Below are 27,036 nucleotides of genomic sequence, written 5' to 3'. Positions count from 1 at the left end.
TACTTGATATAATGTACAATTATATTATTTATACAAATATATATATATGGATGTGTATATGTATGTTTGTATGAATATATATATATATATATATATCTTTTCTTTTTTTGTTTATACAGCTTGTAAAAGTTTCTATGACGCATTTATCAATATTACGTATTATCATTATATGAGAAAAAATATAATCTTTGATAAAGAATAGGTAAACACAAGAAAATGCACACTAATACATATATGTATTTTTTTTTTTTTTTTAATCAAAGAAAGTTTTTAAATAAAAATTATTTAAAAAAATGAAATTTTCGAAAGGAAATGAAAAATATGGAGGAACCTTGCGTTTCTTGTATTCATGCTGAGATTATTCCTTTCAAATATTTCTTTTAATATTTATTCAATTTTGTATTTGATTTCATATTTCACAATTTAAATCAGACAAAAATGGTCATATGGAAGGAAACACCGTCTAATTTATATTTTTTTATTTATTACTCTACATATTATACTTGATACGTTATTACTACATATTATTATATTTTATTACTATATATTTTTTTCGTTACGAATTATTCTTTTCGTTTTGTATATTTTTTTTTTCTTTTTTTACGCTTTTAATCCATTTTGAATCAAGCAAAAGTAGTCACACGTAACAGGATACACCTTTGTGCTTATACTTTTTATTTATTTTACTATAAGCATAGAATTATTTTCGTTTAGAATTTTCTTCTTTCTTCGTGTCGACTTTGTACTTCCTTAACTTTTATTTTTTTCTTTCATCTTTTCTTTTTCTTTTTTTTTTTTTTTTTTTTCGTCCAAGCACAATAATGATCATGCGACATTCCATTCACCGTCGAATTTTATTATCTTTGGATTATACATATTCAATTATAACTACCATAAATTCGTTTACTTCATTTTATTTCTTTTTTTTTTTTCTTTTCGTTCCTATGCGATATTGTCTCCTTCGAGCAATAAGTTTTCTAACGTCTTCGTTGAAAAGTTTCTTATGGTGTGTCATTAAAAAAAACTTCTTTCTTCTTCCCCCATCTTATATGTCATCATTATTTTTCAAAGAGACATTTTCTGACTTGAAACTTTACAAAACTTATGAACGAACAGAATTATAAAATATTCGAAGGAAACAAAAAGATGGATAAAGAACGATACACATTTAAGATAATCATAGGTTGGCGACTTGAAAATTATCTTTCGAAGAAAAGTTTCCCCTCTCTCTCTCTCTCTCTCTCTCTCTCTCTCTTTTTCTCACCCTCCCATTATTTCTTTTCCTGTGCTTGCCTTAGTCATTCTCTCTCTCTCTCTCTCTCTCTCTCTCTCTCTCTCTCTCTCTCTCTTTCTCCTCTCTCTCTCTCTCTCTTTCTCTCTCTCTCTCTCTCTCTCTCTCTCTCTCTCTCTCTCTCTCTCTCTCTCTCTCTCTCTCTCTCTCTCTCTCTCTCTTTTTCAATCGATTACTTGGCTACGATCGATGAGTATTCGTACGATAATCCATGCAATTATTGTTAGTCACAAGCAATCCTCCTACGAAGAAACAATAAACAGAGTTATCATGAAAGTAAGATATGAAAATTTAATTTTTTCTTTACCATTCTTTCTTCTTTTTCTTTTGCTTCCTAATTTGCATTTTTTTAAAGAGACGAGTAATTAAATGTGACATTATTTTTTTTTTTGTCTTCTGTTCTTTTCTTTTTTTTTCTTCCTTTCATTAATTAATTAATTCTATCCTAAATAATTAAAATTAGGTTTCAATATCTTTTTTTTTTTTTTTTTTTTTTTTTTTTTTTTTTTTTTTTTTGATTATTCAATATACATTTTACAATAATTACAAAAAAATATGTTTCTATTCGTATGTATGTAGATTTTCTTTAGATCAATTTTTTTTGAAAAATGTTTTTGTAATTGTAAGCTGTTAAGGAAAAAGCTTTTGAAAAAAAAAAAAAAAAAGAAAAAGAAAAAATAGAGAAACCTCTTACTTGATCAAGTTTTTTTTTCAATCTTTTCTTAAAAAAAAAGTACCATTCGATTATATTAAATTTTATTATTATTTATTTTTATTTATTTTTTTTTTCTTTTTGTTAACTTAATTTATACGAATACTTTATTTCGATAATGCTATTTAATCGATATTATTAAAAGTAAGGTATGAAAATTAATTCTTTTAATCTTTTTCTCTTTTAATTAATTCGACACAGTAATTAAAATTGTGTTATACATTAAAATTAAATTAAAAAAAAAAAATAAATAAATAAATAAAAAAAAGAAGTAAATTTTTTTCTTTCAGTTATTTTTTTCAATTTGTAAATTTTTTTTTATCTAATTTCTATTCGCGTAGAAATACACGAAGGACATTTTTTTTTGTTTATTAATTTTTGAAAAATTATAGAAATACTTTTTTATACATATATTTAAAAAAAAAAAAAAGAATATTCTCATAATCGTTGAGAAAGAAAATTTGTAAAATGTAATTGACAAAAGCTCTTATTCGAGCTCACATTTTTTCAACCTTATCTTTTCAAAGAACCTTTCAATTTTATTTTATTTTATTTTATTTTATTTTGTTAACTTGAATTATTTTATACGGATAATATTATTTAATCTTTCATTTATCTTTATTTAATTACATAATTGGCATGAAATTTATAATTTAAATTTTAAGTGAATATTTGATTGAAATTACGTCTGGATCACGTATATAGTATTATATTATCCAGATAATATTATCCAGATAATTATATCTTATTTATATAAATTATATCATATTCAAAATTTATTGGTTTTTCTTAATTAATTTATATTAATATATAATATATAAAACTTATATTATTTGAATTAAATTCTTTATTTATTTTATACAAATAATTCTAATAAATCAAGATAAAGAATCCCCATGAAATTAAAAACAAAACAAAACAACTTCACAAATGTTTGGCAAAACTGTTCAACAAAAATTTCAATGGAATTGGTTCAATAATTTAATTAATTCTTTAAAATGAAAAATTTGTGTTTTAATAAATAGAACGTCATTTTGTAAAAAAAAAAAAAAATCATTTATTTTAATAACAATTTTCGACATTCAAAAACATTTTCATCTACTTCATAGATTATTCTATTTAAATTCGATTCAATTCAATTCGACTTCAAAATAATTCAATTTAAAAATAATACTTAATATGATACAACTTACGATCGAATGGATGCCATTTTAGAAATTTCGAATGTACAACGATTCAATTGAAATTAATATTATTATTATTATCTTATTTATGACTTATTTTTCTTTTTTCTTTTTGTTTAATTTCTTCTTTAATCGCTCTTACATGTCCGCTTTCAATAGTAACTAAAATTCATCTTTGAATACAATATATAATATTTGGATTAATATATTGACACGTATGATAGAAATTTTACTATTTTAAAAAATAAATTCTATGTTAATAATATATAAATAATTAACAAATTTATAAATATTTAAATAATTAAAATAATATATATATATATATATATATATATATATATTTGTGGTAATAAATTTGCAATTTTAAACTGCAATAATATATTTACTATTCCAATAGTGAACTATAATAAATTGCAATCAATGTTTCTAGTTCATTCTGTGAAATTAACGATCAATTATGAACAATTTTGAACTAGTTCAACGAAACTCAGTATCTGCTTATAAAAAGCGTACTTCGTACTTGATTGAACCCAAAAATGATTCATTTCTATTTTGATAATATCAAATGATATACTCTTATCATTCAGATGCACCTTGTCGCATAAAACCAGATAAGTATATACTCTCCCAAGAATCGTTCAGATAAAAATAAAGTTTGATTTTTTTTTTCGATCGTGATCATGACTTTAAAATATCATTAACCCTTTGAGTGCTATGGGCGCACATATGCGTCCAGCGAAAGCTATCGATATAGACTATGAACGCAAATACGCGCTGGGCAGATGCTATCAGTATGGACTATGGACGCAAATACGCGCCTGGCAAAAATGATCAATATACTATGGTCAAATGTATATGTTCGGCAATTGTTTCTATTGCGCGAAAAAGTGTTCAGTCCCCGGCGATCGTCAGCGCCAGCCGCGCGTTGTCTGTACGGATTGCATAGGCCACGAGTATTCAGTACTCAAAGGAAGCTGTGACATGAAAAACAGTAGAGAGTATTTTGTATAAGTGTTGTCTTATCGGTCCATCCAAATACCAAGCTTTTGGTAGACTACAATTATCTTAGATTCCTTCTTTTTATGCATGGAAAATAACTGAAAAACGTGCATTAAAATAACTATTAATTTTCCCAGCTACGTATACGTACTTACTTAGATATATATTATAAATACATAATTATTTCAAGGAAAACAACTTTCTGTTACTTTTTGCATATCCAACGTTAACAAGACCATAATAATTTATTTATTAATTTTTCTTCTTATTACTTTTAAATACTAAATAATAAATATTAAATCTTTGTTGGGTGTAAAAATATATACATCAAATTCTGATAAAAATACTGAGATCAGTAAGCTAAAATATCCTACATTGTTGTACATTAATTGAGATGTTTATTTTGAAAGTAGCCTAACTCCATTTATCTTCAAATCGAGATATTTAAGGGTTTGCGTTTCAATGAATTTAAAAATATACGTATAGGATACTAATGAATCATACTACTTAAGTGTATCTAAGGGTGTTAAATTTATAGTTCCTATTAAAATAGTGGCAATTATTAAGTGAATAATATGCGTTTTATTATCAAGAATGGAGTTAAGACACTTTCAAAATTAACAATCAGATTTATTATAAAATTTGAAGGTGCCCAAGTCCATTCAACATAATTTAAGATGCTTCAAATTGAAAAAAACAATACTCAATTTATTTTACATATCTTTAAAACACTTCGAAAACATAATTTATGCGATTCAAAACATTTTTTAACTACATAACGTACAAAATTACAAAAATAAATTTATTACAAAACAATTTACTACTCATGTAGATTTTGTGTGTGTGAAAGGGATTTGAAGAAATCATGATGTTCCGGTGGTATATATCGTAATAGATCAATTATGTCCTTGAATGTTGCTGTTGTAATTTGTCTGATATTTTTATACAGTGGTGTCAATACAATATTTTCGAATTTTCTTGGTCTACCCCGACGTGGTAATAAATTCAGGACTTAAAAATTTTCATTTTCATTCATTGATTTAAGTATAAATGGAGTTAGGCCACTTTCAAAATAAACGGTTAAATTATTGAACTAACTCTGAAAACTTATGTGTCAAGAATTATCGTATTTGCTCGGAATATAAGCAACCTGAAATGCTTTACTGATAAATAACATAAAGTTGTACATGTAATTATAGCAACCGGAAAAAATTGACAAATGGAGTTAGACCACTTTCAAAATAAACCGCTCAATTATGATTCTACACAACATATAAGTCAATTGCTTTTCTTTCTTGATCCTTAATCTGTGATTTTAATAATATATGTCAAAAATATGATATAAATTAAGTTATACTATTTTATCTCTTCTTTTTTGTAAATTTAATCTAACTATAGTACAAGTTTATTTATATTTAAACCGTTTAACGCTTACATATTACATACATATATAATTTATATATATTTATATATATACATATAAATTAAATCGTTAAGCATTTTGTAATTTGTACTATTATGTACAGTAACATAAATACATTATTTAGCTACATTAGATGTTCATTCTCGATCAAATAAATATAAATTAAAATGAAAATAAAAATAAAAGTAATATATGTTGTCATTTAAAAAAGATAAGAATGTTTTCAAATGAATATCACATATATCAATTTTCAAGACCCAAAATCTAATGTTTGATTTAATATTACATTTCAAATATTATAAGTGCTTTCCTATAAAATTAATGATGGTATATCTAACTCATACTTCTTTTGCCCACCAAAGAAATATATATTATAAGAAAATAGAAAATCTCTAAGTTGAATCAGAATGAAATAATAATACAGAAATAATAATTGAATCACAAGTAAACAACTCACTGAATCTTTGATGAGCTCCTTTGATTGAAGCGTTTTTCCTCCTTTTGAACGTATCAAAAGATTAATGCGATTGATATTGGGACATGTCCATATCAATTTCTTCATCAATAATTTTCCTATAAATTCTGTTCGTTCGTATATCAAAGTACGTGAATATACTTTGAGCATAATAAAATTTCCAAATGGATGTGAGTTTGTTGACATTCTTAAACGACACTTTTTGTTCAGTCTCTTTTAATGACACTTCCATAGTTTCTCTTTTTTCCAAATCAATCTGTAAACGTAAATGTAAATGTATGTACTCATTAATTTTGATATTTCCTTTTTTTCTTCTACTTCAAAAGTCTTTTCATCCGCTACTAGTATAAAATTAATTATGAGTTATATTAATAAAATAATATGTTTCTAAATAATTTGTTTTGGATATATTTTATTGGGCATTATAACAAGTTTATTATAGAAGACTATCAAAAAAGATGCAATTCTAACATTGAAATTTATTACAATTACAATTTTGATTTGTCACTATTCATAATGATAGGGAATTATAAATAATGCCTATATTAAATACTCAGTCCATGACATACACACACACACACACACACACACACACACATCCTAGTTGCAAATATGTAAAAAATAATAGCAACATGAAATAGAAAATAATAAGGAGAGTATTATAAATGACCTATCTCAATAATTTAAATAAATAACTTCATGACCAATTTTCTAAAGAACTGTTTCATCCGATTTAGTGAAACTTCCATAGGTTACTTATATATGCTTTATGAATTTACTATTCCATTTTTATTGAATTACATATACTAAGAACTGTAAAAAAACTCTTCTTCTGTTTTATTTTCTATACTTGTTCTTTTTCAATATTTTTGTGTTTATTCTATGTTATATATTTATTATTTTAGAAACTAGTATTAGAAGAATGTTTAATTATTTTTATTATAAATGAATTTTAATTTTAATTATAAATGAATTATTGAAAAATTAAAAGTCAATCTTAAATAGTTTCTGATTAAAAGGATTATTTGTTGAAAAAAATTAAGTTTGTCAGAAATTGTGAATAAAAAATAATTTAAATAAAAACTTACTTTTTAATAAAAACAATAATTAAAATTATCAATCATTATGATGTTCATCTTGTTCTCTATTATACAAATGTATTTTCTTTCATCTTTCCACAGATCTTGTCTTTTAAGAAAATATATAAGCATATAGTTCTTCATCATCAACTTGCATCTTATTCAGTTCTTCCAATATGGAGATTTTATCTCTTACCTCCTCCAATCTGCCTACATTACCCTCTTTAAATATGATGACAGCATCATATAAATCAAGCTACAAAGTATAAAATAAGACAAATACATTTCTTGGTACTCTTGTTCACACAATGATTCATTTATATTGTGTTTTCTTCGTGAGACATTTCTTCAATAGATCTAGATTTGTCAAATCTCTGTAAAGTGGTTTTACAGTCAATATAATAGACTCAGGTAAAAAATTCTTGTAGATATTAGATACTCTAATGATTTTATAATTATATCAAATCATTTGAAGAAAATTTTTGAACCGGGTTATCCATCCATTGATTATATATGAAAGAAGACTGTACAAACAACTTTTTTATAACATAATAATGTCTTAATAATCTTACCATCAAAAAATTGTCCCAAACATCTCCTTATTTCTTCGCCTAAGTTCTTTTTCCATTCTTTTCACTATCCTAATAATTATTCGATGTAAAATATTGTTCATGGCTTTACAATTTCGAATAGAAATTATTAAACACTATCAACTATTGCATTTTTTTCAGCGATATATTTAGTAATGTTTATTCTCCATCTGCTGCAAACTACAAATTATAAAATTATTCAATATTGCATGGAGAATACTCAAAACTATAATTATATTAATATCTATATGGCTTACACTGTCTTATTTGAATATACTTCATCAGATTTCACAAAATTTCGTTCCTGAAAAACTTGAAGACATAGAAGTTTTAATTGCTGATGTACTGAATGAACTTTCAATCCAAACTTCACTTCGCAACTTCTGAAATAACAGAATAAGTGTTCTGTAGTATCGATATCCTTTATTTTCTTATTTATTCAAATATTCCTTTAACTCCTGTCATTGTCAAATGTAATAATTAATATAAAATTGAAACATAACCAAATATATAACAGGAAAAAATTACATTCACTTAACAAACGAAGTGAACATGGCTAATCGTATGTCAATTAAATTATAAAAATAAAAAAAAATAAAACAGAAACGTAATAAAAATTGCAGATATTATTTATTTTTAATACAAAATCAAGGTTACCTTCTTTTGATAGAATAACATCACATAACCTTTTTCTACGAAGTAGCGTAGATCAAATCGACGTAAATTCCATGATATAGAAGAAGGATACTTTTGTTCAATAATATGTTGAGAAAATCGTTTTGAATCTAATAATTATACTTTTGAATGCATAAGACAATCGTTAACGTTCATCAAGAATACTTTCTCGCTGAATATAAATACTAACCTCCTTTTACACAAAATACAATCATAGTTAAGTAATATACGCCACCAACAGAGAGCGCACTCAGTGCGCGTCTGACCAATCACAGAGCTTCGTATGAAGCGACCAATGGGTACGCATCATATAGCATTTCATTCCCTAAGAAATATTTCAACTAGTTATACAAATCTTCTTTCCCTCAAAAGCATTAGATGAAACAGTTTTTCGACTTAGCTAGAATGTTGCACGACGATAAAATCGTCGTCTAAACGAAAAGTATTATATGATCGATACTATTTACGAGAGACTTTTTTGCAATCTGAATCACTGGTCTCGATCCGATGCAGACGAAGTGTGGCAAGTGACGTATATGATGATGTGCATTATTTAATCCCAGCTTTGATTATAAAAAAAAATAAAAATAAAGTCAACAACACACGGTATTCCCAAGCGGTCACCCATCCAAGTACTAACCGTGCCCAACGTTGCTTAACTTCAGTGATCGGACGAGAACTGGTGTTTTTCAACGCGGTATGGTCGTTGACTGATCAATTATTTCATTTTATATGCATTTTTACTTCTAAAAAATTGATTTATTCTAATGTATATTTCATTTGTACAAAATATATCATTTTATTGTAGTTGTGATTATTTATAAAAAAAAAACAAAGAAAAAAGTAAAAAGAATGTCAACAACACACGGTATTCCCAAGCGGTCACCCATCCAAGTACTAACCGTGCCCAACGTTGCTTAACTTCAGTGATCGGACGAGAACTGGTGTTTTTCAACGCGGTATGGTCGTTGACCGATAAATTCTTTCATTTTATATGCATTTTTACTTCTAAAAAATTGATTTATTCTAATGTATATTTCATTTGTACAAAATATATCATTTTATTGTAGTTGTGATTATTTATAAAAAAAAAACAAAGAAAAAAGTAAAAAGAATGTCAACAACACACGGTGTTCCCAAGCGGTCACCCATCCAAGTACTAACCGTGCCCAACGTTGCTTAACTTCAGTGATCGGACGAGAACTGGTGTTTTTCAACGCGGTATGATCGTTGACTGATCATTTATCTCATTTTATATGTATTTTTACTTCTAAAAAAATTGATTTATTCTAAAGTACATTTTATTTGTATAAATTATATTAAGTGCGTTAAGGAAAAAATGTAGTGTACCATATAAAAAAAAAAGGAGTAAATAAAAAATTCTTTAGTTTCTTCTCTTTGTTGGATAGTAAGATTGCAATCAACGAAACATTCGATCAACTTAGATTCGGTGCAGATGAACAGGAATGACATAGAGTGACACATATTATTTTTTTGTAGTTTAGGTTGTTTATAAAAAAATATAAAAAAGAAAGTAAAAGAATGTCAACAACACACGGTGTTCCCAAGCGGTCAGCCATTCAAGTACTAACCGTGCCCAACGTTGCTTAACTTCAGTGATCGGACGAGAACTGGTGCTTTACAACGCAGTGTGATCGTTGACTCGCCAATTTTACCTTTTTATTTGTTATTTCTGGACTCGTTAAAATTGTTTTATTATAGAGTATTTTTTATTCATTTTGAATATATTAAGTTTATTAAATAAAATGGTATGTTCGAATTACAAAAAATATGTATATGTATTTAAGTTTTTTTATATTCTTCAATTTGTGAAAAAATAAGATTGCGATCAACGAAACAGGCATCTTATACTAGGTAGAGATGTATAGAAGTAACCTACAACGACGCTTATTATTTTATTGTAGTTTAGGTTGTTTATAAAAAAAAATAAAGAAAAAAAGTAAAAAAATGTCAACAACACACGGTGTTCCCAAGCGGTCACCCATCTAAGTACTAACCGTGCCCAACGTTGCTTAACTTCAGTGATCGGACGAGAACTGGTGTTTTTCAACGCGGTATGGTCGTTGACTGATCAATTATTTCATTTTATACGTATTTTTGGTTTAAAAAAATTGATTTATTCTAGAGTATATTTCATTTGTACAAAGTATATTATGTCAGTTAAGTAAAGTGTAATGTATCATATAAAAAAAGGAGTACATACAAAATTCTTTAGTTTCATCTCTTTATTGGGTATAAGATTGCGATCAACGAAACATGTAGCTTAGATTCGGTGCTAATGAGTAGAAGTGACGTACAATGACGCATATCATTTTATTGTAGTTCAGGTTGTTTATAAAAAAAAATAAAAAAGAAAGTAAAAAAATGTCAACAACACACGGTGTTCCCAAGCGGTCACCCATCCAAGTACTAACCGTGCCCAACGTTGCTTAAAACTTCAGTGATCGGACGAGAACTGGTGCTTTACAACGCGGTATGATCGTTGACCGATAAGTTCTTTCATTTTATATGTATTTTTTCTTCTAAAAAATTGATTTATTCTAAAGTATATTTTATTTGTACAAAGTATATTAAGTCAGTTAAGTAAAGTGTAATGTATCATATAAAAAAAGGAGTACATACAAAATTCTTTAGTTTCATCTCTTTATTGGGTATAAGATTGCGATCAACGAAACAGGCATCTTAGATTCGGTGCAGATAAGTAGAAGTGACGTACAATGACGCATATCATTTTATTGTAGTTCAAGTTGTTTATAAAAAAAAAAAACAAAGAAAAAAAATAAAAAAAATGTCAACAACACACGGTGTTCCCAAGCGGTCACCCATCCAAGTACTAACCGTGCCCAACGTTGCTTAACTTCAGTGATCGGACGAGAACTGGTGCTTTACAACGCGGTATGATCGTTGACCGATAAGTTCTTTCATTTTATATGTATTTTTTCTTCTAAAAAATTGATTTATTCTAAAGTATATTTTATTTGTACAAAGTATATTAAGTCAGTTAAGTAAAGTGTAATGTACCATATAAAAAAAAGGAGTACATACAAAATTCTTTAGTTTCATCTCTTTATTGGGTATAAGATTGCGATCAACGAAACATGTAGCTTAGATTCGGTGCTAATGAGTAGAAGTGACGTACAATGACGCATATCATTTTATTGTAGTTCAGGTTGTTTATAAAAAAAAATAAAAAAGAAAGTAAAAAAATGTCAACAACACACGGTGTTCCCAAGCGGTCACCCATCCAAGTACTAACCGTGCCCAACGTTGCTTAACTTCAGTGATCGGACGAGAACTGGTGTTTTTCAACGTAGTGTGGTCGTTGACTTGTAACTTGTAAGATTTTAAATGGTATTTATTTGTTGTTAAAAATTATTTTATTATAGATTATTTTTCATTCATATTAAATAGATTAATTACATTAAATAATACTAAATATATTATTTATAATAGAAAATATCTATTTAGATATAAGTTTTGGTTAATATAAGAATTGTGTTAAAATTTGTATCCATTAAGTTCCAATACTACTTTATACCATCAGATACTAATTCATATTTAGCTACCTTCCCATCAGATGATATTACCGGCGATATATTTTTCTATCTTATCTACGGGAGTTATTAATATAATTTTTGTCCTTCTGTGGATCGAAAAGCAATCGTTTGTTACCGGCCGATGTTGGTAATTTAACTAATTAGTAATTGATACTAATAATAATTATTATTATTAGTATTCTGATACTAATTACTAAGTATCTAGATAATAAGTTAGTTAGTATATTACATATTAATTATTGGATACAAAGGAAAGGCGAAATAAATCTTTGTATATATTAGATATATAACAAAATAGTCCTTTTTAATTATAGTTCGTTGGTAAAGTATACAATTTAAACATAATTAATGTAATTTATCGAATGTTTTTTCCTTTTAAAATGAACTTTATATACTGTTACGTATTTCGTATTATTTTGTGTTTGTAAATATAATATATAATTATTTATGTTTAGTTATATAGAAACTGGTCTCATATTTTGTAGTAATATATGTGTTACTTTTTTATTTCTTCATGATTTTTTACATCGAAAATTTGATATTATTGTCATATACATTTTCGTAAGGCTTCTGATTGTTTCGACCAGTATTATTGCGAAAATTATTGTTGACAATATAAAATCGATTATTCAATATGATTTTTCAAAATGGCGACAATATGATCATACATATTTGAATCTTTAAAATTAACAAAATGGCCAAATAGTTACCAAATAAATTTTACAAGCACTTATATAAATATTGAAGATGTTTTGTTTTAAATTTCAAAGAGCTTGAAAAATTATTTAAACATGATGATCACTTGATTATACATGATTTAATCTAATTTAATTTAGGTTAACTGTAAAAGCGGTTTATCCGTTACTTTTTTGTTTTGCATTATATCGCAGTACTTAATCCTATGATATTTTTTAATTATATTTTATTATTATTATTTTTTTTTCAGGTGAAAGATTTCTCTAATTTATTATTATTTATATATTTTTCTAATTATTAATCGTAAAAGTGCTTTATTCGTGATTTATTCTTTCTTTCTTTTTACTTTTTTTTTTTTTATGTAATATTACAGCATTCATTCAAATATCATTTATTATTATTATTATTATTATTATTTTTTTTTCAGTTAACGAATTTCTCTAATTTAGATTAATTTTTTTTGCATTATACCACAGTACTCAATCAAATGTTATTTAATCTTGTTATTATCATCTTTTCTTTTTTTTTTTCAGGTGACAGATTTCTCTAATACATTAAAAGCGATAACAATCACCAAACATCTGCTTAATTTGTCAGGAATTTGGCCTTTAAAAATTCGCGATATATTATTCATATCGTTTATAATTTATGGCTTTGTTTACAGTATATTAGCACTATTGGATCTTATAAAATACATTAAAAATAGTCATTATGTTATAGCGAATTTAATGGAAAACATATCGGTACTAATGGCGATAATAAAACTTTTATTGATACGAATAAAGTATCGTACATTGTCGCGATTTCTGATCGAAACGGAAATAGATTATACAAATGATAATTATGAAAATGACGAAGAGAAATTGATATTTTTAAAATATAACAAATTTTCTTATAGATACATCGTCATTTTGTTTTTTTTTCCGACATTCCTACTTCTCTTATATTATTTTAAATCTATCATACCGAATATACTAATGGGTAATTATCTCGATAAATTGAATTTCGATATTTCGATAGTCTCGAAATTAACATTAATTAATTAAATATGTGCCTTTGTCATTGTCCAAACGATAAAAAAAATCCAAAAAGGAAAAAAAAATTCAAAAATGACCTACACTTTTACATATAAATGTTTCAATAGATATAACAATGGTGACCATGAATCGTCAATTTCTTTTTAAACAATAAATTTAGATTTAGTTCGACTTAACTAATCGCCGACATGTGAATATGTAATGTTTTTCTCTTTTTTATTCTTTTTGGACCGTATATCGTTAAACAAACGACGAATACATTTTTCGATTTTTGAATAGAAAAAGATATATATATATATATATATATATATATATATATATATATATAAATATATATATATTCATTTTTCTTTTTCTTTTTCTTTTTTGTTTAATGTATTCGATCAAGTGACGAAAATATGAGGTGTAAAAAATAGACGAATAATTTTATTAAATTTCTATTATCGTTCAACGCAGTTATGGCAAATTCTACATCGGAATATAAGTTACCTTATAAAATACAGCCATTATTGAAGCCGTACAATGCAAGAAATTATGCATTTGATTGTATACACGAATTTATACGTATAGTAATGGTCGTTTCCGCTTACGTTGGTACTGATTGTTTATTCGGTTGTACCAGTTTTCATCTTAGCGGTCAATTGGCCATATTGAAATGTCGAGTGAAGGAAATTTCAAAGAATACCGATGGTTTTCGGCAAGGAATTCGTAAAATCATTCTCCGACATCAACATTTGATAAGGTGACGTTACTTCTTTAATTAAACTATCTAATTAATAAAGGATCGTCTACTGAGTGAAATCTTCCTTTTCTTTCCTTTCTTTTTATATGATTCAAATCCATTGAACACTATATGAATTATGAGACACGTGTTTTTGGATGTATTTTCAAGATATGAATTTTTTGAAATTTTGTCTTTTTTTTCTTAAAGGTTTATTACAATTTCGTTTCGAAAAAATTATATAGGTTTGTTTCCTAATAAGATTGTTTTTAATAATACAATTGTTTATTAATGAGATTGAAAGCAAGCTAATTAAAAGAAAAATTTCAAAGATGCTGGATTGCATTCCAGATTTATGCGAAAATAAAAATTCAAAAATATTTTCAACGATGCCATGTTTGTTCCAACATTCGAAATGGGACAAATATATTTTTTATTCTAATTAATATACATCTAATATAATTTAGTGTATGTATAAAAATATTTTTCTTTTATATCAATTTATTTGTTATTTGTATTTTATCACGAAAAGTATAATTCGAGATAGTCGTTTTAATCCTTCAAATCACTTTTTAATGACATTATTTTAGATTTAAAATCGAATAAATTTTTATTTTGAATACGTTCTTTCGATTACAACGAATTATTAATATTTGATTTTTCCGCAGAAAAATTCGAAGATATTGTTTTAAATCTTAAAGTCGTTCCTTAGCACAAATAGAAATGTCACGTTTCTCATAATTTTTAACATTAATACGCACTAATACTACTTTACAATGAAACAAATTTTTTTTCTTTTAGTACAAGGAAGATGTCATTAAAAAAAAATAGTTTGTCTTTTTCGTATCTGTTTCAGATTAGCGGATATATTAGAAGATAGTTTTAATATCATTATTGGTCAAAATTTATTTGGGATAACTATACAGATTTGTGTATCGAGTTATCAAATGCTCAGTGTACGTATACGTCTCTCAAATCGAATTACATTCATTTTTAATAAATAATTCTTAATTATTTAGAGTTTGGCCGTGCTCGAAAAAATAGATATATTAACATTTATTCTGTATGACTATCTTTTGTTGGTCTCATTGTTTACTTATTGTTACATCGGTGAATGTATAATCAAGGAAGTAATTAATCGAATTCTTATTTAATTGCAATTCAATCTGCAATTAGAATCAATAGTTTATTAATACAATTTTTTCTGTTCTTCTTTTTTCTTTTTTGTTTTTTATTTTTTTTTTTTTTTTATTTTTTTATTTTTTTTTTTTTTTTTTTTTTTTTTTTTTTTAATCCAGAGTACGAGCTTGTGCGAAGAGTTTTATTTTACTAACTGGTACGAAATGCCGACGTTCGATATAAAATCGATTTGCATTTGCATGATGCGCACCAGGAAACAACTGCAATTGACTTGTGCGAAGTTTTGCATTCTGACTGTAAGCATGTTTATCAATGTGAGTCGTTTTCGTTATTATTTCATCTTTTTCCTTTTTTTTTTCTTTTCTTTTCTTTTCTCTTCTTATCTAACATTCGAATTACGCAAGATTCTTTTCCCTTTTCGTTTTTAAGTTATTATGTTTTAATTGACATTTCGTTAATACGTTCCGAAGCCAAGCCATTTTTGTCTGACTTGTCGTTCAGGCCATTTGATATTTTGACTAAAGAAAAAAATGACTGCGTGTACCACCGGTGGTACACGTGGCCCGAAGATCAAGTTTAACGTGTACCATCGGCGGTACACACGGGCACGGAACGTGTTAATTGTTTTATTTTTTTTTTCTTCTTTTCTTAAATTTTACTTTTGTCATTCTCTTGTGTTAATTTTTTTTTCTTTTCTTTTTTATGAGATATCACTTGTGTTCCACGAGTTTTGATTTTCTTTAGATAATATTTATTTGTACGTCATTAATCGTTTTTATTTATTAACATTTTATCATTTACCAACATGAAATATTTTTGTTCATATTTAATTTTGAATATTTTCGATCGTATAAACATTTCGATGATCAAACGATTAAAACTTATTATGTTTTTATTCATTTTGCAGATAATGAATACATCAATGGCGTACTTGTCATTTTTACGAACGACTATATAAACGAAGCTATTTATAATAATTGATTGCGAATGATAACTATTGCAATATAGTTCTGTACAAATGTTAAATAAATAATCTGTAATAAATGTAAATGCAATCAGAATAACGTTATTTCAGTGTTAGTCAAAAGTATCGTTCGGTTTTCCAGTAAAAAAAAAAAAAAAAAAAATAAATAAAATAAAATAAAATAAAATAAAATAAAAAAAGAAATACCACTTTTCATAGAGTTACAAATAATTTATTGAAAATAGTATTTAAAGTTTTACTTCCATTATTTTCTACAATGTTGCAGACAAAACTTCATTATTTCAACATTCGAAAATTTTTCATTTTCTTAACCAAAGAATTATTCGAATAAATTTTGCAATCTTTCGAGAGCTCGAAAATTTTTCCATTAAAAATATATTATTAACATCGGAATATGAAAATTTTTCGTCAATCCAATATTATTATTTTGTATTAATAATTCAATAAGAAAATCATAAGATTTCATTTCAATTTGTTTCTAATTATATTGTGCGAAACTTTTTTGTAAAATTTGCAAAACTATAATCAATCCAATTAAAACGTCCTTCGTACGGATTAATTAATAAAAAAAATTTTCTATAATAAAATTCGTAAAATATATACGTACATTTGTTGTGCTTCGAACTAAAATGTAATTGACATCGATAGCGAAGTTCAGTCGACAATAGCATCGATAATCGACTATCATTACAGAGATATATTGTGTATCAGGTTGACAATGTAATTCGTGTGATAAGAACCACAAAATCCAAATCTATCGAATTAATTGCTTCATGGTTTGAATTCTTCGTCTTTCACGAAGTCTTTATTTTATATACTTCTAAATATTTTTTAATAAACATTTTTCTTATTTCTAGCAGCAATCTCAACGATCTTCAACAATTCCATTTTAATAGTATCGATGTTCCACCATATTTTTTTGTACACTTCATAACGACCGGTTAGAAGAAAACTGTTAACAAGAAGACTAATGATAAAATAGAATGCAACTATTGAAGAACTTGGATATTTTTCTATTTTCTTTTTTCTTTCTTTTTCTTTTTTTCTTCCTATTCCGCAGTAATAGCGAACGTCCGCTGTTTCCTTTTTTTTTGTACAAGAAATATTTCACGTGGGGCGTTACGTAGAAACTTTCGACGGACATAGAGTCCAAAAAAAAAAAACAAAAAGAAAAAAGAAGAAGACAAGGTACATTCTACTTAGAGAAAAGGGTAGTCAAATATGATTAATGCAAAACATCGTCCGTCAACTGTTGATCGATTATTCTTGAGTCGAGTTCGTTCGTTAACGACTCACCCTTTCTCATTTCTTTTTCCTTTTTTGGTTTCCGTGCCTCCGATACGAAACTCAAAAACTGTCTCGCATTCTCTTTTTCATTTCTTTCTTTTTCTTTTTTTTCTTTTTTTTTTTTTTTTTTTTTTCGTTAATCGCATGAACTATTCAACCAATCAATTTCAACCCCTTTCATACGTAGTTTACGTCGTGAGTAGATCGTATTCCGACGAACAGTCCGTCGGCGACCTTTGAACGAGCAAAATGGAAGGAACCAGAGAAGTATGGTGAAAAAATTTCGTTTTATTTATTTACTTTGTTTTTTTTTTTTTTTTGTTTAAATATTTGTCAGTTCGTTTGACGAGTGCGATATTTAGTGACAATAATGTCGAGTGGACTCTCAGGAAGGAAAAAGCTATTGTGACGATTTTCAAAAATCAAAATCTTTCCCTGTCTTTTTTTATTTTTTTTTGTTTTCTTTTTTTTTTTGCATTTTCCGAACTTTTGAACAAATTCAAAACTTCTTGCGCAATCGATACTTTCTTTTGGTTTTTTTTCTTTTTAATTTTTCATTTGTTCAATCATTATCATAATTTCGAAAAATCTTAATTTTGTTTTGGAATTTTATTGACAAGTTGATTGCTACAGTGTTATTTCATGTGATTGTTAATTATTTTCTCGATGAAGTCATGATTTAAGTATCTTTAATTAATTCAAAAATTAATTAATCCATATGTCAAGAGGCACCGAATAAAATAATTGTCTAATTTTACAAATGAATAATAAAAATCGTGCTTTGTAGAACTATTAATAATTGTTATCAAATTTTCACTTTTTTTAGCAATTTATAATAATGAAACTGTGACTAATTAATTAATATTTACTTTATTATTATTTAATTAATATTTATTAATATTTATATTTATTTTTATATTTTTCTAATGTAAATATAAATTATTATTTCAAATATCAGTGATTAGTTTATTAATGTTTAATGTTTCGAAGGTTTACAAACAAGTACAAACATTTACAAGTACAAACAAGATAAGTTACAAACATTTTTGTCAACAATTACATTTTGCAATATTTTAAATTCATTGTCACTTTTTTTTTTGCAATTTTATGTAGTTTTTGTCCCAACAATTTTATTTTTTTACGTGACTAACATATTGATAAGAGCAACCATATGTCATTCAATGATTGCAGAGATAGGAGTATAATTTTATTTAATCATCAGATACCCAATAATTAATTATTATAGTAACATTATTATAAATGTGATAATTCTACTATGGTTTTTAAAATGAGATATGAAAATTCTGTGGCCATCAAGGTGTCAATGTTTAAATGCTAAAAAATTTTATTTCTAAATTATTAGTTATATACATGAATTATTATAAATTATTAATATTTATATATACATATTTATATAAATGTATATGGATGTCTCATAATATGTTTTCTTTTAGAAATTTTTGATTTTGCATAATTTAAATAAACAATATTTTTTATTATGATATATATATATATATGTATATATATCATTTTTTTATTTTAGTAACACTTATATGTTGTTTATATATATAACAGAATATTATTTTATGTAAATTTATTGATGCGTAAAAAAAAGTTTAAAACTTAACAAAATTAATAGTTTTGCTCGTAATGACGTCATTAATGGATTTTTTAAATGAATATTATGAGTGAAATTTCATCCTCTAAAAGATGATAATCAATTATTCAGCGAAATACAGGGATATGTAATAATTTGATTTTTATTTTTATAATTTTCCTTTTAATTTTAAATATAAAAAGAAATTAAAACTTCATATGTCTTTTTTTTTTTTTTTCATTGCTCATTAATTATGAAATTATTTTTATTATTTAAATCTTTTCAATACCATAAAAGCGATAACATTGAACATTTACTTTATACAACTTTTCTTGTTTTTATTTATACTTAATGATACTTAACTCGTATCGCGTTAAAATCGTTTTGGTTTATTAATTTTTTCAGATTATAATTTTATCATTTTTTGACTATAATATTTTCTTTTTAATTTTTTTATTTCATTATATTTATTAAAAAAATAAAAAAAGATTAATAAGATATAACAAATAGTGATGTTTCATTGATTACGGCGTCAACGTAATTTCTTTTATTATACAAAATGGCCATCAATTCTATCAATAGAATTTTTAGGGGATTTAAAAAAGTTACGATTATTGAGATGATCAATAAGTAACGTCGGAATATTTAATACAGGATGAGTCGAAATAGTTCTTAGTTGATTTTGAAAATCAATAAATCTATTTTAATTAAATCATTTAGATTAACTTTTTCTTTCAGAATGTAAAACTACAAAGCGTATGAATTTGATTCAACAAGAAATTAACTTCGAAATATCTCGAAAAGGAATAATTGATTTTTGAAATTATCTAAATACTTTCGGATCAACATTTGTATTAAAAATTCCGACATTGTGTATCAACTTAATGGCCAATCGAATACTATTTTTTCGAGACACACTTATAATTTTACAAACTAAGAACACTTTTGAACTCTCTAATTCTGTAATATACTGCTTAATCGTCCTTTTGTATTATCTTTTTCTAGATCATAGATTTTACTAACACCGTGAAAGCGATAACGTGGAGCAAACGATTACTTCGTTTTTCTGGAGTTTGGCCATTGGAAATTCGGGACTCGTTATTTCTACCTTTTTTATTTTACGGATGTCTTTACAGTTTCTTAGGAATTCTCGATTTGATCGATTCCATCAAAGATATCCGTTACGTATTGACAAATATTATGGAGAATATGCTGATGTTAATGACATTGATGAAATTTGGAATGTGCCGAATGAAGTATCGATCTTTGTCAAAATTTTTGACAGAAACGAAAAACGATTACACCGTCGATAATTATAAAACCAAAGAGGAGAGACTGATTTTCATGAAATATAACAAATTTTCCTACATATTCGTCATGACTGCGTTTCCATTGATGACCTTCATAATTCTTTTGTATTATTTTAGAACTGTTTTACCGAGTATACTTATGGGTAATACAATCATTATTAATATTTTTATTATATATCATTTTTTTTTTGTTTTTTGTTTTTTTTAAACGTTTCAAATTTTCTTCTAACGAAATAATAGACAAAATTGTAGTATATATTACTGTATGTGTATTTGTGTGTGTGTGTGTATGTGTGTGTGTGTATTTGTGTGTATAAAATTTTTTGACAAGATTCATCGGATTGAAACGGAGAGATTTTAATTTTTGTGAAATATTTCAAGGTCATTGAAATGACAACTTTATATTTACAAATATGAATCTACACTTTTTCTAATGGCAATATATTCTGTATAAATGATCAATTAACTTTTTTATTCAATATTTTCTTATCCATTTTCAATTTTTGGAGTTATTTAAACAATATTTATTATTTAAACAAATTTCTTTCAATATTTGTCTGATATTTTCAGAATGAAAATTTGTAACGATTTATTTTGGACATCCATAATACATTTACGTATAGAAAATTGCATAATGGATTAAAAATTCATATATAATATATTTAAAAAATTCACATTTTGAATGAATTAAATAATTACAAGATATTAATATAACAATTATAATAATGTATATGATAATAATTATGATAATAATAATAATGAAAAGAAAAAGAAAAAGAGATATAAGAAAAAACAATAATTAATATTATAATAATAAAATTCTTGTGTACGAAAATTAATTTCATAATGAATAATTGCACATATGTAATATATATTAGGTTGGAAACTATGAAACGGGCGTTGAATGAAGATAAATAACTAAATAGAAAAGCCCGTTTCATAGTTTCCAACATAATAATATATCTATATAAAATCTATAGAAAATTAATTGATATTAAATATAAAATATGATATAAAAAATAAATTCGTTCCTTATCTGCATACGACAATACAATAATAAATCGTGAAAATGATTAGAAAAAGATAATGACTATTAATGTTAATTATAATTCTTTCTCTATGCAGTTATGAAAAATTCTTCATTGGAATATAAATTACCTTATAAAATAAAGCCGTTATTGAAGCCGTACGATACAAAAAGGTATGCGTTTGGTTGTATACACGAATTTTTACGTATAACAATGGTCATTTCCGGTTACATCGGAACTGATTGTTTATTGGCTTCTACCGGTTTTCATCTTACCGGTCAATTGGCAATATTGAAGTGCAGAGTAAAGAATGTTTTAAATGATATCGATGGCTCAAGGGAAGGAATTCATAAAATGATTCTTCGACATCATCGTTTGATAAGGTGACGTTACTTCTTTAATTAAACTGTCCAATTAATAAAGGATCGTCTACTGAGTGAAATCTTCCTTTTTTTTTTTTTTCTTTCTTTTTATATGATTCAAATCCATTGAACACTATATGAATTATGAGACGCGTGTTTTTGGATGTATTTTCAAGATATGAATTTTTTGAAATTTTGTCTTTTTTTTCTTAAAGGTTTATTACAATTTCGTTTCGATAAAATTATATAGGTTTGTTTCCTAATAAGATTGTTTTTAATAATACAATTGTTTATTAATGAGATTGAAAGCAAGCTAATTAAAAGAAAAATTTCAAAGATGATGGATTGCATTCCAGATTTATGCGAAAATAAAAATTCAAAAATATTTTCAACGATGCCATGTTTGTTCCAACATTCGAAATGGGACAAATATATTTTTTATTCTAATTAATATACATCTAATATAATTTAGTGTATGTATAAAAATATTTTTCTTTTATATCAATTTATTTGTTATTTGTATTTTATCACGAAAAGTATAATTCGAGATAGTCGTTTTAATCCTTCAAATTACTTTTTAATGACATTATTTTAGATTTAAAATCGAATAAATTTTTATTTTGAATACGTTCTTTCGATTACAACGAATTATTAATATTTGATTTTTCCGCAGAAAAATTCGAAGATATTGTTTTAAATCTTAAAGTCGTTCCTTAGCACAAATAGAAATGTCACGTTTCTCATAATTTTTAACATTAATACGCACTAATACTACTTTACAATGAAACAAATTTTTTTTCTTTTAGTACAAGGAAGATGTCATTAAAAAAAAATAGTTTGTCTTTTTCGTATCTGTTTCAGATTAGCGGATATATTAGAAGATAGTTTTAATATCGTTATTGGTCAACAATTGTTAGGTACAACGTTTCAGATTTGTATATCGAGTTATCAAACACTTTCTGTACGTATACGTCACTTTACGGAAATTTCTGTATCTTACATGATTAAATAAATAATTTCTAATTTTTGTAGAGTTTAGCGGTATTAGAAGGAGTCGGTATATTAACGTTCCTTATATACATGTTCGTTTTGTCGAGCACATTGTTCACTTATTGTTACATCGGTGAATGTCTCATCGAGGAAGTAATTAATCGAATTGTTATTGAATTGCAATTCAATCTGTAATTTGATTCAATCGTTTATTGATACGATTTTGTTTCCTTTTATTTTTCTTTTCCTACTTTAATCCAGAGCACTAACTTGTGCGAGGCGCTTTATCATTGCGACTGGTACGAGCTGTCGACGATCGATGTGAAATCGATTTACATTTGTATGATTCGTGCTAGGAAACCACTACGATTGACTTGCGCGAAGTTTTGTGTTGTATCCTTGCGCACATTTACCGACGTGAGTCATTATTATTAATATTTCTTCTTCCTACATTTTTTGTCTTCCTTTTTTCTTTTTCATTTCTTTTATTTTTGAGATTTTTATCTTTTAATCGGCATTCGGTTAATCATTTTTCTTTTTCTTAGATTTTACTTTCGTTATTCTCTCACGTTAATTTCTTTTTTTTTTTAATCTATGATTGTGTTCTTCATGTTTTGACTTTCTTTAGAAGTCTTCATTTTTATTAATTTGTTATTAATCATTTTTATTTATTAACTTTTCGTCATTAAACGAGGTGAAATGTTTCGTCTAATATTTTTTTTTTTTTATTTATCACTTGCATCTTTTGTTTGTTTTATTTCTACAAAGAAATATTATATCTCGTTAATTGTTTTTTTCTTTTCTATTTCTTTTTTTTTTTTTTTTTAATTTTCTGAACTGTTTATTTCGAATATTTTCGATAGTTTAATAAACATTTCGAGATTCAAATGATCTCTTATCTTTTTGTAAATTTTTGCAGATAATGAAGACATCGATGGCTTACCTATCGGTACTACGAACGTTTATGTAAAAAAAATTATGAAACAACTAGACTTGAATAATTATTACTGGAATATTGTTAATGACATTTTGATAAAAATTTTGGACATACAGTATGTAATAAATGTGCATAGAATCAAATTATTTGAATAAGTATTGATAAGATGAGCATTATGAATGATATATTTATTATTTATATGAATATATTTGACTCAAATTTTTACATTTAAACTAGTTTCTCATTTTTGTAACTTCATTATTTTCTTTTTTTTTTATTTCTTTTAAATATTAATAAAATAAAAAAAATGTAATTATATATATATATATATATATATATATATATATATATATTATACAAATTATAAATTATCATTTTTGTAATATCCACAATAATATAAAATAACATAATTAGCCATTATTAATAAACCAAAAAAAAATTTTTGTTGATATTGAAATACCTGGACAAAATTCGAATTCGCCATACAGACATTTTTAATATACAACGTGTCTAAATCTAACTAAATCACTAACAATCTGTCAATTTGGAGAAATTTAATTTAATTTTTTTTCGTTAAAATGTCGTGTTTAGCGCTCTGATTATTATAATCTATTTCTAACATGAATATATTAGACGCATTTTGTTAAATGAAATAAATATTTGATACGTTCATCCACAGATATGTGCGCTTATATGCAACATTTTATTAATATTATGAAAATTTAATTTGAACTAAATTGATACAAATAATTAAAAAAATAATCAACGTTTTAATTTACTAATAATTGTTGAAACTATTTATTTAAATAATAAAATGAAAAACGATATTAAAGCTAACGATATTATTCCACAATGAAGAAAAATAAAGGAAAGATAAAGAAAATAATATAGAACGTTGCGATATACTATCTGTCCGATAATAATGTGTTAGGCTTAACAAACATACGATCGATAAAACAGTTACATTCCTGATTCTAACGTGAATTAATGGGTTGTTCGGAAAGTAATTTCGTTTTTTTTTTTTTTTTGTGAAAATGAAAGACAATTTTCGTATAATGAACAAATATTTTATTAAATTATATATTGGCCATTCTGGTCCAATACCTTTTGCCATCTTTCTGGTAGTAGCATGATTCCACGCTCATAAAATTTTTGGTCTTTGCTGGCAAAAAACTGATCGAGATGGTTTTTGACCTCCTCATTTGAAGTGAAGGTTTTACCGTCTAAAAAACTTTGCAGTGACCAGAACAAATAATAATCGGAAGGTGCCAGATATGGAGAATATGGTGGGTGTGGCATTCAAGCTGTAAAAGCTTTTAGCGAGTGACCAAACTTGTATGAGATCTCGCATTATCTTGGAGGAACACTATACCTTTTCTGTTGATTAATTCTGGCCTTTTCTGTTGAAGTGCATCATTCAGTTTTTCCAGTTGATGACAATAGGCTTCCGAATTAATTGTTGTGTTATCCGATAAAATCTCAAAGAAAACGATTCCTTTAAAATCCCACCAAACAGACAGCATCACCTTTTTTTGATGGATATTGGCTTTGGAAATGATTTGAGCCGGTTCATCTTTTTTGCTCCATGATCTCTTGCTTTTGACATTGTTATATACAATCCATTTTTCGTCCCCAGTAATGATGCGCTTCAAAAATGGATCATTTTCGTGACGATTGTGAAGCGAATCACAAACGTCAACGCAACGACACAAATTTCTCTTCGTGAGAACATGGGAAACCCATATATCGAGCTTCGAGGTTAAACCCTGGCCTTTCAAGTGGTCATAAACAGTTGAACTTGATAAATTTAAACTCTCACCGATCTCACGTGTTGTTATTCGCCGGTTTGCATCAACTAATGCCTTTATCGTGTCTTTATCAGCTTCAACGGACCTTCCAAAACGTGGTGCATCTTCGACATCAAAATTGCCGGATCGAAATTTTGCAAACCAGTTCTGGCACTGGCGTACTGTCAACACATCTTCTCCATACACATCGGTTAATTTCTTTCTAGCTTGAACAGCATTTTTACCTTTTCTATAGTAAAAAAGTAAAATATGACGAAAATGCTGCTTATTGCTCTCCATATTTAAAAGAGCACGAACCAAAAACTACTGCGTAGAATCAATTGGATTTTTTCACATACAAGTCTTGCTATATTAGCTCTCAAAACATGTAATGATTATGCGACTTAAATGTGAAAAAAAATACAATTAAATTCTCTGTCCGGAAAAAACGAAATTACTTTCTAAACAATCCAAATAGTAAATTACCCCTATTCTTTTAATACGTCTCAAAGAATGTCTCAGTTTTTTTTTCTTGAACTTTCAACAGTGAACGACATTGTCTGTAATCGTAATTTCGGTTATCATCATTGAGTGCAACGTACGCGTCGCGTGTTAAATCTGCGTTTCGTTCTGAACACCGAAAATATCCGAAGGAGTTATCATTAAGATATACGAGTAAGTCAAGAACATTCGTTAGAAAGTGGTTAGAACTTTACGAAGAGAGAAAAAACAAGTCGATGTTTAACCAGATCTTTGTACCTAAGGAAAAAATTCACATAAGCTTGTACTTGTTTAAGAGTTCTACGAGTGCTGAAAAGAATGTTGAAAATCTAAAATAAAAAAAGAAAAAAGATAATGACATCGTTGGTATCTGCTAAACATTGGTTATTTTTTTTTTTATCCTGCAAAAGAATTAAAATTGCATTTTACAGGATGATAATGAACCGAAAAACCAGGAGACAGATCTGTACTATCAGAAAAGTGAAATTTGATTCATCAATCGATTGAAATGGCAGTCGTTCGATATTAATTCACGTCGAAAAAATGTTTGGAAGTACATAAAGCAAAGACTTCGTGAAAAACGAGTATTCGAATTGTGAAGTAATTAATTTAATATGATTCGTTGGATTTTAGAGGTTCTTATCACACGAAT

The 27,036-nt window shown here is 26.2% G+C and overlaps 2 protein-coding genes, 7 non-coding genes and 1 pseudogene across 9 annotated transcripts; 2 read left to right on the top strand and 8 right to left on the bottom strand.

The window, feature by feature from the left end:
• Positions 1-9,019: 9,019 nt before the first annotated feature.
• On the bottom strand, positions 9,020-9,139 carry LOC124432548. The gene has a single exon (XR_006944296.1). It is a non-coding gene; the product is annotated as a 5S ribosomal RNA (ribosomal RNA).
• A 142-nt stretch (positions 9,140-9,281) lies between these two features.
• On the bottom strand, positions 9,282-9,401 carry LOC124432571. Its single transcript, XR_006944311.1, has one exon. It is a non-coding gene; the product is annotated as a 5S ribosomal RNA (ribosomal RNA).
• Positions 9,402-9,543: 142 nt separating this feature from the next.
• Positions 9,544-9,663, bottom strand: LOC124432574. The gene has a single exon (XR_006944314.1). It is a non-coding gene; the product is annotated as a 5S ribosomal RNA (ribosomal RNA).
• A 308-nt stretch (positions 9,664-9,971) lies between these two features.
• LOC124432553 lies at positions 9,972-10,091 on the bottom strand (annotated as a pseudogene).
• A 306-nt stretch (positions 10,092-10,397) lies between these two features.
• On the bottom strand, positions 10,398-10,517 carry LOC124432585. Its single transcript, XR_006944323.1, has one exon. It is a non-coding gene; the product is annotated as a 5S ribosomal RNA (ribosomal RNA).
• A 297-nt stretch (positions 10,518-10,814) lies between these two features.
• On the bottom strand, positions 10,815-10,936 carry LOC124432551. Its single transcript, XR_006944299.1, has one exon. It is a non-coding gene; the product is annotated as a 5S ribosomal RNA (ribosomal RNA).
• A 302-nt stretch (positions 10,937-11,238) lies between these two features.
• LOC124432590 lies at positions 11,239-11,358 on the bottom strand. The gene has a single exon (XR_006944328.1). It is a non-coding gene; the product is annotated as a 5S ribosomal RNA (ribosomal RNA).
• A 298-nt stretch (positions 11,359-11,656) lies between these two features.
• Positions 11,657-11,776, bottom strand: LOC124432613. Its single transcript, XR_006944349.1, has one exon. It is a non-coding gene; the product is annotated as a 5S ribosomal RNA (ribosomal RNA).
• Positions 11,777-13,679: 1,903 nt separating this feature from the next.
• On the top strand, positions 13,680-18,949 carry LOC124432362 (odorant receptor 4-like). The gene is made up of 6 exons (XM_046981274.1): positions 13,680-13,683; positions 14,196-14,481; positions 15,317-15,416; positions 15,480-15,590; positions 15,759-15,914; positions 18,863-18,949. The coding sequence occupies exons 1-6, from the start codon at positions 13,680-13,682 to the stop codon at positions 18,947-18,949; spliced, it is 744 nt and encodes a 247-aa protein (XP_046837230.1).
• A 1,404-nt stretch (positions 18,950-20,353) lies between these two features.
• Positions 20,354-24,129, top strand: LOC124432361 (putative odorant receptor 69a). Its single transcript, XM_046981273.1, has 7 exons — positions 20,354-20,431; positions 20,475-20,922; positions 21,905-22,190; positions 23,031-23,160; positions 23,202-23,312; positions 23,421-23,576; positions 24,079-24,129. Exons 1-7 carry the CDS (start codon positions 20,354-20,356, stop codon positions 24,127-24,129), a joined length of 1,260 nt encoding a protein of 419 aa, XP_046837229.1.
• The last annotated feature ends 2,907 nt before the right edge of the window (positions 24,130-27,036 follow it).

Source organism: Vespa crabro, chromosome 25, assembly GCF_910589235.1.
Source record: "Vespa crabro chromosome 25, iyVesCrab1.2, whole genome shotgun sequence".
NCBI lineage: Eukaryota > Metazoa > Arthropoda > Insecta > Hymenoptera > Vespidae > Vespa > Vespa crabro.
Note: the sequence above shows the minus strand (reverse complement) of the source record. Positions and strands in the feature narration are given on the sequence as shown.

What these genes read in the sequence shown, in the direction of transcription:
- LOC124432362 (XM_046981274.1), top strand. An exon ending in CGACATCAACATTTGATAAG is followed by an intron (nt 14,482 to 15,316) that starts GTGACGTTACTT and finishes TATCTGTTTCAG; the next exon opens with ATTAGCGGATATATTAGAAG. An exon ending in CTGTAAGCATGTTTATCAAT is followed by an intron (nt 15,915 to 18,862) that starts GTGAGTCGTTTT and finishes AATGTTTCGAAG; the next exon opens with GTTTACAAACAAGTACAAAC.
- LOC124432361 (XM_046981273.1), top strand. Translation starts at nt 20,354, where the DNA reads ATGGCCAATCGAATACTATTTTTTCGAGACACACTTATAATTTTACAA. An exon ending in CGACATCATCGTTTGATAAG is followed by an intron (nt 22,191 to 23,030) that starts GTGACGTTACTT and finishes TATCTGTTTCAG; the next exon opens with ATTAGCGGATATATTAGAAG. An exon ending in GTCACTTTACGGAAATTTCT is followed by an intron (nt 23,161 to 23,201) that starts GTATCTTACATG and finishes TAATTTTTGTAG; the next exon opens with AGTTTAGCGGTATTAGAAGG.